The sequence below is a fragment of the Caloenas nicobarica genome, chromosome Z (assembly GCF_036013445.1).
Source record: "Caloenas nicobarica isolate bCalNic1 chromosome Z, bCalNic1.hap1, whole genome shotgun sequence".
NCBI classification, from domain to species: Eukaryota; Metazoa; Chordata; class Aves; order Columbiformes; family Columbidae; genus Caloenas; species Caloenas nicobarica.
The window spans coordinates 99,868,305-99,881,203 of record NC_088284.1 but is presented as its reverse complement, the minus strand read 5'-3'; the positions used below and the strand labels follow the sequence as shown (position 1 = coordinate 99,881,203).

At 43.1% G+C, this 12,899-nt stretch overlaps 1 protein-coding gene across 3 annotated transcripts in view; it reads right to left on the bottom strand.

The window, feature by feature from the left end:
- The window catches only part of MAST2 (microtubule associated serine/threonine kinase 2), a 190,092-nt gene extending 187,071 nt beyond the window's left edge, over nucleotides 1–3,021 (bottom strand). For all 3 annotated transcript variants that reach the window (XM_065657739.1, XM_065657740.1, XM_065657741.1), the window contains exon 1: nucleotides 2,801–3,021. In XM_065657739.1, the coding sequence (XP_065513811.1) occupies nucleotides 2,801–2,986 (186 nt within the window). In that variant the 5' untranslated portion in view covers nucleotides 2,987–3,021. The remainder of the gene's footprint in view (nucleotides 1–2,800) is intronic.
- Between the last annotated feature and the right edge of the window lie 9,878 nt (nucleotides 3,022–12,899).

The window sequence follows — 12,899 nt, the reverse complement described above, 5'->3', positions numbered from 1 at the left end:
ACCCACAAGGCATGAAACAAGCAGGTAGAAAGTTCAAAAACAAAAATAAGTGGTTTTCCACACAAAATGTGTTTAAGCCCTACAACACTCAGTCACAGGATGTTGTGGATGCTACAAGCAAGCATGGCTTCAAATACTGATCGGACAAATTCGTAAGAAAAAACCCATTGGGGGCACTAAAAACAAATATCACCTCTAGTTCCGGAAACCTGGGAGCCACAAATTACTGGAGGCTGGGAGAGGTATTTCCTCAATATACACTATACTCTTCCTCAAGCATCTGCTTTTGGCAGCTCAGAGAGGCAGGATACTGGGCTAGAAGGATCTTTTATGGGACCAAGTACAGTAATTTTTATGTTCATACATAATTCATAAAAAAGTGAAAATATTAATCATATGCACATGTCAGAACTATAAGCACTGCACATTAACAGACCAGATTTTCAAAGGCCTGAAGGTCAGTGCAGTGATTAACTACTACAGTCACAGTTTGATAAGTACTTTTCCCAACATTAGAGTAGCTTAGTTCCCCCAACCACAAATTTGTGTAAGTGTATGGTAAACAAACTGTGAAATCTGAATTTAATTCAGAATGGTTCCCTGCAGCTGTGCACACTGTTGCACACAGCTGAGGGCACACTGCAGGCTCGGAAACAACAGGGCTGCTTAAATCAGAAGTGGCCCCAAAGGAAATATCTGTCAACCTACAAGCTGCATCAGTGGAAATGGAGTATCACACTGTCTTCTGCAACTTAGTAGGCCCTTTCCACCACATTCACACTCCCAGCTCCTGATGTTTAAAGAAATACTGAATTATTAATATCAAAGACAGAAATGCTGTGAGTAGACTTATGTCTCCTGTTTATTATATTTGTCCAACATATCTATTTATTTACAGTTGCTTACCACATTTACAAAACTTCCACCACTTCAAATGGAAGACAAATGGGGAGAGAGGATGAGAGGTTCTCCTTTGAAGTCTGGGGGGCACCTCACCCATGTTCAGTAGAAGCTTTCTTAACTTTAGCTGCAAAACTCCTCAAAGACTTCATCACAACGAATACTTGCCAGCACGTAAAGATCTGTTCCTACAAGTCACATGGGGTCTTAGTCAGAGCACCCAAGCTAAAAACAAACTGTCAGTATCTCCCATTGAAAAGCCTTGTGCATCTCAAAAATGTCATTTCTGAATTTGCATCCTTTCCTGTTTTGCAATGTTATTGTTATTTTGGTGAAGCTTCCTGAGTGTTCAATGCAGAATATGGTACCTTGCATATTCTGCATACATGACTTGTAAAAAGTTTAGTTCACAACTACCAACAATGGTGTTAATCTCCTCTAATTTCCATGTCAATTTCATATACAATAGGTCAAAACAGCACAACGAACACCTTGCTATTGCATTTGATAGCCCTACCAACCACTATTTTAATGGACAGTTGGGAAGAAACTATGTCACCTCTTCTGCTTTTAGTTTTGTGTTTTGTTTTGGTTTTTTCCCTGAATAAGGATATTAGTGTTCTTTAATTGTTTCAGGAAGTGATAAACATCAAAAGCAGCAGCACATCTTAACCACCTGGCTTAACAAGGCACTAGAGAAAAAAAAGACATCTCTTCTTCCAAGGCCCAGTCTGAGAAATCTATATTCAAGAGACATCCACCAGTCAAAGCCAAAATACAAGGCCCCCAAAACTGAAGGCAATGTAATGTAGCATGCAGCTTTTCTAGAAAAATCTAATTATTAAAAAAAAGTAAACCTATGCATCTGCAACAATGATGTAAACTTAAGACACCTTTTTGACAAGAAAAGTCAAAGAACCTAGTTTTTCACTTTACTCCAAAAAATGGCAAAGCAAAGCAATGAATTCCTGCATCCTGGGAGTCTTCATGCTTGTGATACGTTCTCCTTCTCTTCAAAAAAATAAAAAAAGCATTAGTTGCCATCTACATTTTTAAACTGCTAAATTTCATCTCCCATTTTTCTCTTGTAAAACTAGGAATATCAAAACATATAAAAGCAAAGTTTAAGATCTTGTGGGTCTCTCATCCCTGTAACTCTAAGCAGGAGTCAGTAGATCCTTCTTGTGTGGGAGTGAAAGACATAAAAGTGGACACACTGAACTTGCACACTCACTTTTCACAAGCCTATGCGTTTTCAAATACCTGCAGAGGTACGTTTCCTAAATTAGCCACTTCTTGTGTTAAGAATTAAGACCTAAAAAATCCTGTAAGATGCACCACAAAAGAAGTCACAATTAGGAGTGACCTAGAGAAGCTTACTAGCAAGAAGCATTCTGTAATAATGAATACAAACAAGCATTTAACATAAACTAGCCTGCACCGCATCCTCCATAGCTTCTCCCCCGGCACGCAGCAGGACCGCTGCCACCGCGGCCATCCCCACCGTTCACTCCACGCCGCCAGGACACCGCCACTCCACCGCTCCCTTCCTCAGCCCCGGACCTCTCCCGAGGGCACCTACCTGGGGAAGCGGCTGCAACGCGAGAGGATGCTCGGAGGACGGAGCTTCCCCGAGCGCCGCTGCACGCAGCCGCCCCCCCGCTCAGAGCCGCACCGCAACCCGACCCCCGGCCTCCCGCCTCCCCCCGCCGCCACGGGAGCCCCACTCGGGCCAAGCGCAGCCCCTGGCCGGGCCGGGCGCTCCGGTACCCGCGGCTGCGGCAGCCGCCGGGCGCCCCCCGCCCCGCGCCGCAGCCGCCGCCACGCGGGGCGCGCGTCTCCATGCCAACGGCCGCCAGCGGCCCGGCAGGGCCCCCCCGGCCCCACGCCCCGGCTTTACCCTCTCCGGCGGCTCCCGGCCAGGCGCCCCCGCGGCCCTGGCGTCCTCCGGCTCCTTCCTGCCGCCGCCCCCCAGCAGGGTGGCTCTCCGCTCCGCCGCGCTGGCGGCCACCGCCCGCCCGGGCTCCCTCCGCGGCGGCGGCGGAGGCGCCGCCGCTTTGTCCCCCCGGGAGCGGCCCTTCCTCATCGCGGCGGCTTCTCCTCAGCGGCGGCAGCGGCGCGACTCGGGCTCCCGCGGCGCGGAGCCGGCCATGGCCGGCGGGACTCACGGGGAGCCGAGACGGCGCCGCCGCCACCGTCGCCGCCACCACCACCTGCGCGCGGGGCGGAGGAACATGCCCGCGCGCCGCCGCTCCCGCCGCCCGCCTGTCAGGGAGCGCGAGCGCAGCGGCTGCAGCGGCACCGCCCGCCCCCGCGCGCCCGCCGGCCCCGCACTATCGCGAGAGCGCCGGCCTCGCGGCGGGGAGGAGGCGCGAGACCTGGCGGGGAGGGAAGGAGGGGAGCGCGCGAGACCTGGCGGGAGGTGCGAGGCGGGAAAGGGCGCGGGGCATTCTGGGGAGGTGGCGGCGGGCGGGCCGGGGCCGTGGGGCCGCGCACAGCGGCGCTGCCGGGGGAACACACCCGGGAACGAGGAGGGAGCCGGGGGCACCACACCAGTCCAGCGGCCTGGCTCCCGGCAGGGCTGCCCGGGCAAGCAAGGGGCTCAGCTGCTGTGCCAGGGGACGGGGCCACCTCGTTACTGTCACAAAAGGAGGCTCAAGAGGTGCAGACCGGGGATGCGCAAAGCAGCCATGTCCCCCGGGGGCGAGGGCAGCGTTTCTGAACACATCATGGTGGTCCAGGACCAACCGAGGTGTCCAGCAGCGACCAGCTTCTGCAACAAGTGCTTAACTGCCCCTGAAAATGTAAAGTGCGCACAGGACCTTTCCTGTGGTGCCAGCCGTAGCAGGTAGTCTTTTGGAAAATGCAGCACTTTTTTTGTTTCAGGGGGCCCACCAGCTCCTCCAAGGTGACACGGTGCTGGGGTGACTGGAGCCGCTGCTGGAAGCGCCGACCAGCTGCACCAGAAACGCTGCCGCCCAGCGTCGTGGAGAGTGGGATGGCATCAGGGAGCAAATTAAGACATAGTTCACCATCTCCTCAGTACAAAAGACTGTAAACCTACAGAGATTCATTACCTCAAGGAGTAATCAGAGCACGTATCATCATCTTGTGTTTCATCTCAATAACTCACACCCTCTCAGCATTTTTGTCTTTGCAAATTATTTCCTGAGGGTATAAGTTGCCGGTTTCTGCATTCATTTTTCGCAAAAGCAACTTCAAAGTTGCCTTTTTTTCACTATTACCTAGTCAGGAACCTTGCTGCTGCAGAAAAAGACAACTCCCTCTCTCTTTTTACCAAGCTGAAAAGGCTCATACATCTTCTACCACAAGTCTGATTTTATAAATTTTTTATTCATTTTGTACAAACAAAGACAACAAAAGTACACTTTCAAACGATTTATTGATATAGATGAGCGGGAGCGTTTTTAGATAATTATTAAGAATATTTAAATTCTTGCTGTAAACTCAGGATGCTGGATTAGTCAGAGAGATCTTTTTCCATTGTAATTGTATATGATAGAGATGGACAACCATGTGGAATTTCCCAGCTGGGAATCCTGCCCTAACTAAATGTGAATAATGCAAATTTATGGAATCTTGGCATTCATGATAATGTGAGTCTATTAGGATGGCACAGTGCCTTGTCATAATTTGGCTGGATCTTTGCCCTTTTGCAACACAGATGCCAATTAGTTATTTGTTGGTTATGGCCTGTGGGCCACCTTGAGCACCAGCTCACACCTGTTCGCTCCATGTGCCAAAAAAGAGTTCATGAATACAGGAAGAAAAGTCACGATGAAAATTTGAATAACACTGCCTGCCTTTGAAACATATTAAAAACAAATCTTCGGTTATTAGTTTTACATAGAATTGAGGGGGGGGGAAAAAAAAGCCTTCTGGCTCAGCATTTTATTCAAAACAATTTAAAAATATTTTTGATCACTCCAAATCAAAAAGCCATTTGGTGATGAATAAGACATTTTGCTTGTGAAAAGATTGTGTTCAGTTTGCTTCTGGATTCTTTCCTTCTCTGCGTAATCCCTGTTTAGTACTATGGACTCGAGATATCTTTCCAATATTTTTGAAACAAAAGAACAGTGAGTTTTCATGTTGAAGGAATAGGAAAAATGCTCTTCATTTTACCAATTCTCCCATATTTTTTTCCATTTAAACTCATCACTGAATATGACCTGAATCTGCACACCCATCTGAGTGACCTGATTTTTCTTTTCCATATGAGCTAGTTTTCTGAACTGTTGGGGTTTTTTTTCCAACTTTAAATAAAAGTGAACAAATCATGAGAGATTTGGCAGGGAAAAGGGGTACAGATGAATGAGGCAGAGCATGGTGTGATGCCACACCTATGGTCAGCATGTTTGTCTCCAGAAATATTCTGTCACATCCAAAAAAGATGGAGGAGTAATTAATAATGGCTTATAAAGGGGCTGATTCTTGTGTTATCCAGACTAACATGGAGCAAAAGCAGGGGACTGCAGAGAGCCTGTGTAGCTCACGTACTGATGTTCAGCTAATACTCAGTTAATTCTGTTTCTCTTCGCAGCTCCAGATACTTCTTTTCCCCATCTTCCACCTTCCATTTTCTCTGTATAATGTCTCAGTGCCCTTCTGATTCAGAAGGTGGCAGGAACTGTGCTGTCCAGGAAGAGTTCCCTTCCATTCTTCTCTAGCTGCTTCAAAGGGACCTTCGTAAGGCAGAACACAGAGTCTAGTCCGGCTTATTCCATAATGTTTTCTGAAATGACGTAAAGCCATCTGCAGTATTTTTATGACTGCAGAGTACACAGCTACAGCAATAATTCGCAGAGCTGGAATAGAAATATACGGCTTGAAGCTGTGAGGTTAAAACCTCTTTATTCCAAACAGAATAGAAAATGCTAAATAGTAATGCTATTAGGATGCTGCTGAGCAAGAGAATTTCCTCTACAAAACGAAATATTTTACTTGATCATTTGAATTCCTATTAAATTCAAACATTTAGCAAAACCAGTGCAGCATAAAACCCAGCTGATCACCTACTTGCACTGTTTCCAAGGCAGAGCTGCATCACTAATACCACCAAAAAAGTGTATCACTAAGGCTTGTCATTTGTCATTCTGCTCACACTGTACACATAATCTTCACTCTCAGTATTTTTGCTCTGTATGAGACTGAGGAAATGGCTTTAGTTGTTCTGCATGTTGTCACACACCTTCTGTCAGTGACCCAGTTCTAATGGTATTCACAGTGAAGTTTTGGTCTTTATGCTGGAATACTAGTGCCTGGCAATTGGCAATATGCAGCCAGCCCGGAAGATGGCACAGTGCTTTGGGATGTTGTATTTTACCTGTGTAGAACGTCGGTAATGACAAGTAATTATATAGGCTGCAAGTCATTGCCATGACTTCTGGCTGTTTCCTTAACTTCCCCGCTATGACAGCATTCTTTTTTGAAGATTCACTAAAAAACCAGCATGATACAACTAAAGAATACCAGTTACGAGCAAAATAAAAACTAAGGGTAAAAAAGGAGTTACATGAACTACAGGAAGAGTGAGATTTGCTAGGAAAAGCTTTGTCTGAGACTAATCAATTACTCTTTGTAGAATGATGCATCATTTTGTTCAGCAAAAAGCAAGAGAGCAGTCCCAGCTCTGCCAGGCAAGCCAAGCAACGTGTGCTGCCTGCACAGCTGAGAACTGCAGGATACAGCTCCCCACCACCACCCCTATGCTCCAGGGAAAGGGTAAGAAATACAGGATTTTCCAAAAGAATGCAGGAGAATTAGTAAGTCTGGGACCTTGACACAACCTAGGCAAAATTTACTCGTGATCTGAATCTAGTGAGGTCTGCTACTTGAGAAGTTCTGCATTAAACATTTGTGTAATTAATAAAAATATTCATAGTACATGAGGCCTTTTTACAGGAAGGATATGAATACTCATGTTTCAGGGCACAAGCTAATAACTGAATTAAGAAAGATTAGAAATTTCCTACAGGCAGGTTATTCCATAAAAGTATATTATACAGTATATTAATCTAGTGCATCTTCACTGGAAACTACTATTAGTCTCAGGGACAGAATAATGAAGTAAACCAACTGACAACTTGGTCCAGGATGGCAATTACTAGATCTATATATAACAGGAGTCCAGTCCTAACTGGATATGATTTGCTTTCCCACTGTTATTTTCCTTCTTTATATACCATGAAGGACATTTATCCTTGTTTGCAGTGATGCAGTATGTCAGAGCTTTGCACTGCTGTAACCTTGTTCTAGATGTAATATTTACACCTGATAAGGAAGTAGAAGATGTAAATATGCAAATATATATCACAAATTGAAAGTATGGCTGTGACTTTTAAGGAGAGCTTAGTGCAATAGCTAAATTAACAGCGCTTCCTAGCAACAAAAGCTTGTCAAACACATTATAGCTTTAAAGAGACAGAAGATCAGGGAATATGCTGCTTTCACTGTTAGCTGGAACGTGATTGTACAGCAATTGCCACAGTTGAGCTGTTAACCCTAGGTGTTAACAGAATACAAATTACATATGCATGTAAGTCTGTATATTTGTGTGTATTTCTGAAAGGTCCGGGGGAAGGGAAGCACACGGGAAATGGAGAGATGCTGCCAGCAGGAACAGCATCAGATCCTAACTCTTTGGGCACCCAAACAACGATGAGTTTTAAGGAGGTCTAGAGGGAGGATTACGCATAGTTCTACTGTTACTTATGGAAGCGCCTCCCAAATATGAGATGACACATACATGGAAGCTATAGAAATCCAAGAGGTGTGCAGTGGAGGGTGGCATTGGGACACTTCAAGAGACTCAATGTGTCTGTATCAAGTGAGAAGAGACAGAAAGGGCTTAGATAAACAGAGGAGGGATTGGAAGTGAAAACAGTTTCTGACTGATACAACAGAGAGGGGAGATACTTGAGGGATGAGGGGATACTTGATACTTGAGATACTTGAGAGAGGGGACAACATAAAGTTAGATACTGGGGAAAAAAATACCTTTTCCATGAGTGTTGTGGTCGATTTTCTAACCACAGATTCATCACAGGGCAATAAGTCAAGCTATCTAGAACTCATATGGCATGTATGGGAGTCATTCCTCAGAGATGTCTGCAGAGACACTACATGGACCTCAACTGTGTCCTCCTTAAAATTCATCCTTGCTGTGATGCAAACAGGAAAAGCTCAGCAATGATTAATCTAGTGGTTTCCAGTCACTGCCTTTTAACATGTTGACCAGCATGATCTCACTGTTAGCTTGTGCTTGCTTTATTTGTTTTCTTTCTAGACCTGTGGGCTCTTAATTTTGATTACAAGGTGTTCAACATAACAATAAGCATAACAATTTAAAAAAATGCTAACACAATGGGGCTTAGAGGTTGGCAGTTCTGACTTAAAGTACTGCCAGTCCTTCCCTCCCCTATTTGTCTCTCTCATTGTGATGTATCACCCTTTTCTTCGCAGCAATACAACTCTTCTACAGCTGTGCTATGAGCTGAACAGGGAAACAGATTTGGCTGGAAACACTGGAGGCAGGGGGAATTGCTGGATTTCTTTTTGCTGGATCAGTTCCCCCATCTGGCTTGTGCCAGCACAGTGGAGGGAAAGGAGCAGCACAGGATCAGGGCAGAAAAAGGGGGACATGGCTGTCTGTAACCCAGTATTGGCACCAGATACTTTAAAACACTACATCACAGCTTTATGCAGGGACATCTAGGCATTATCTGTATACAAATAATAAATACCCATAATAAAAGTGTAAACTTTTAAAAAAGTATTTATACTTCCTTAAGAAGAAATTAATCATTTGTACATGACTTTAGAGAATTCAATCCAACATTCATAGTTTAAATTAGAAACAAGATTGCAGTTGGTTAATTCTGAAGCTGGACCCAGATTTTCTTCATCACTTGTGAGAGCCCACATCACACCACAGTATCAGTAGCTATCCAAACCAAAGCCCATTCTTTGTAGAAAAAAATAACAATAATTGTTAGTGGTTCAAGAGACCTCACAGTAACAGACCAGCAGAATGTGAAAGGCAAATGAAAGACTAGGGCAAAGGAAGAGCATTCGGTTAGGTTTTCAAGAGGTGCTTTCAACTCAGTAATAAGCTAAAATAAGTAGGTTTTTGTCCCCTTTAATTTTGAAAAACCTAACATGGGACTTAAAATAACATTTTTAGAATGATAATTTTGTTGTTTGGGTTGTGATTGCTTTTTAAACCTACTATTCATTAAAATATCTGCCTTTTTTTTCCCCCACTGACTCACTGTCTTGGTTATATAAAATTACTGGTGCTCTTGTCATTCCTGTGCCCTGTTGGAGAACTAGCTCAGCAACATTTGTGTCCTCAAATAAAGCAAGTAAGCCTTGCTTTGTGCTATGACGTATTCCTTACACAGACAAAATAAAAGGAGAAATCCCAGCCCCACCAAAGTGAACAGAAAAAAAAAAAAAAATCACACCTTAAATCCAGTAGCATTAAGATTTTTCCTCAGCTTTTTTTTCCCAGAGTCAGAAGTACCAGACTGAGTCCATCTGGATCATCTCCTTTGGCATTCAGCTTGACTTGTGACATGATGCATTGAGCAGAGAGACTTGTGAACACAAACTCTTGGTTCTGAAGTGTAACACAATGGAAGTCAAGAACGTGTACTTAACTGATCATCAAATAACATGCCCTTGTGGCAACTTTAAATACAGTTCTGCAAAGAAGCTTCAGGACTGACGCTAAATTAGGTAACAACCTGTGCTCCTCATTACATTTCTTGTTACAGTTAATGAGGAAAACACTTCCAACTCGTGAGTGCACAGGCTCACACTGAGATAGGAGGAACAAACAGATTAATTTCATTAGCCCACATTGCCATCTATAATAAAGCTATAACAGGCCAAATCCTCTAATTTATGCTCCTGAAACTCTGTCTCCCTCCGGTCACGCTGTTGTTACACTTTCAGGGTGCCAAGAAGGGAAATGGATCTGGCAATCGTCACTGGTCGAAAGCGCAAACAATTTTTCTGTTAACCAAATTGGCTTTGCAGAGTTTACAAGAATATAAAACCGTAAAAGCTTACTTCAGTCATTAAAGGGATCTGACTCACACAAAAAGGAATTGCTATGTTGAGTTAGGAGATGTGAGTTGACATAGTTACTAAACTGATTGCCAGAAGCTGGGAAGTTAGCAACTGCCTTTATTTTTTAAACATTTTTTTTCCTAATTTCCTGCTAATATCTCTCACCAGAAGAAAGTTGCTCAGGTATATGGCTCTTAAGACCTAGTATAGCAGTGTTTGAGGTTTTGGAATAGATGCATGCTTTTACTAGCATCATAGGCCACTATCAATTAGATCATCAGATGATAATAATAATAATGATGATAATTTAATGTTGCACTGCCTGAATTGCTGTCTGTGGCAATACCTTAACATCATGCATGCTTTAACTCTAGCTCTTGAAAAGATTAATAGAAGTTACAGGGCACTGAAATTAAAGTTAAATGGCACTAGGAGTCTTAAAAGTACAAGAACATCGCTGAGTTCAATTTTAGCAAATAAAGAGAAACAACCCATTCAAGTGTGGGAAGGGGTAAGAAACCTCCTTTAACTAATTTCTCCGTATAAGACATCACACAAAATAACTCGCCAGAGAATACTTCAAGAAAAAAGAATCAAGATTCACTTCTCAGGTGATGAAGATGCATAGCTGAGATCTCTCAAAGCGCCTTAGCCTGAGCCTGCTTACAAGCATTGCTAACCAAAGCCAAGTCTGAGAAATCACAAACATATGACAATTTTCCTTCCTGCTGCTAGAAACTCTGCCTAATCTCCCAGCAAGTGGTCCCATTTGGCTCATGCTCAAAGCCTGGAAGAGATCTCAGTTTCCTATAGCTTACTATAATTTGTATGTCAATTCAGTAAAGAGAGGCATTACAAGAAACCTCCTGGCATGTTACACCTTCACAAACATGCCTATATTTTATGTAAACCGAGCAGCCAGGCGCAGAGCACGTTGTATTTCTGTGTTTTTTACCAGGCTGGCTAGTGCATCCATTCATGGCAAGGTTGACAGTGAGTGATCATATTGTACGGTGGTCTGTATTTTGTATGAATACACAGATCCGAGTACCAAGCAGTACGCACCAATCTTTTCCATCACACATCAGTGAGAGGCTCCATTCATTTCACTCAACACTAGATCAAGTCACGTGAGGTGAAGGTGTGAGTAAGAAGCCATTAGAGTTACTTCAGTTTCTCCTACAGTTACTTCATGCCTTTTTAAACTTGTCTTAATTAAATTCATTCTGGAACATAAAAATTGCTCAATTTCCACTGATCTGGAAATGGTTCTTTTTAGGCCAGCAAGACTTTTGCCTTGAGGCATTTACTAGAGCCGGGACAGGAATCAGTGCTTATAGCTTCTAGAGATTGTCTTATTATCATGCTCAGTGAGTTTGCTCAATGAGATTCATACCACACTTCCACTGTGCCAATGTTTGTTTTTTCAAGCAAAAAAGGTTTATAAATAATGGCCCCAGAGTATTATCTGACAAACCAGTGTTCTGTTTTAAATGCAAAACCAACAGATGCTACTTTCCTTATGCATTTAAATAATTGCAAGGCAGTGAGCAGTGCTGCTCTTAGAGTACACAAAGAGATTTGTTCTATGAAAGTAACTAAGAGCAGCTATTTGTAATCACCACATCTACCTTATGTGATGGTTTATGTCCAGATGCAGAATCCTCTTTGCAGAAAGCAGATCTCACAATGAAATCCAACCAGGAATCACTATCAATGGTTCAAGCAACAGTTTCTTGTAGTGCTTATGACACTGCTCGGAGAGTATGTATGAGGCAGGTAGAGCAGCCAGAGTGAAGAGCAGCAGGTTTTAAAGGGATCTTGTGAACAAAGACCTGGGAATTCTCTTCCAGGGGCTGCTGTAAAATTACTGTGTAAGCAGAGGCAAGCCGTCCCTACAGTTAAAATTAAGCCAGTCGGGCTGAAATCTGAAGTGTTGTTTTTAATGTCACTGATTCGGTGAAGTCCTAATATGTAATAAGAGCCTCATGAAACCATTGTAGAAATGAATCTAATAATTAATAAGAAAAGGAATCATTGAAAAATGAGGCAGGGAGTTAGCTGCATTTGGTATATAAGAGCTGTTGTTTTTCTAATTCTAACCTGTGTACTTTCTTCTTTATCATGTCAACGTCTGCAAGCAATAGAAGGGCATTCTGTGCTGGTCATTACATCTGCTTTTGAGATAAATCTACGTTAGCATTCCAAAGGGTCACGGAACTATTCCAGGACAAACAAATTCTGGAGCACTGGTGCCAGATGCCGTGTATATAAAATGGAAAACGAGAAAAGCCGTTTACCATTCCAGGGAGACATATTGCCCGGAAGGACAGCAAAAGAGGTGAGAAACTACTGAGAAATTGGAGACAGTTTTCTTCTTCTGTAACATGTTGTTTTCTTTACATCTTAAGAGTCCGGGTACATAGAGGAGCTGCAGTCCCTATTCAGGCAAAACTATTCCAAAAAGATAACAGGAATGCTTAACTAAAGAAATAAGGGTTACATTAATAACATGTATAAAGAATTATGCATTGACTTATGCAACAGGTTCTAGATTTATTTATATGGTTCACTAATATGTAGTATGTGTTTAGAGAAGTTTTAGTCTCACAGACAAAACATTCTTATCTTGCATTTTTGATGAAATGCTACAAAACAGGCAGAAAATAATGGATCAGATTCTTAAGCACAAATTAACATAGCCTCAACAAAGAAAAATCATCAATGTAATTTATCCAGCTCAGGTGCTGACCACTACTAGCTCACTTGCAGCTGTATTAAATGTGTTATTTCCAAGTGTGCAAAACAACTCTGCAAGTTTTAGAACTAATCAATCTTCAAACCTAGTGAAGCAGAGGAATGTCTCTTGGTAGGGTTCAATGATAAATTCAGGTCGATGT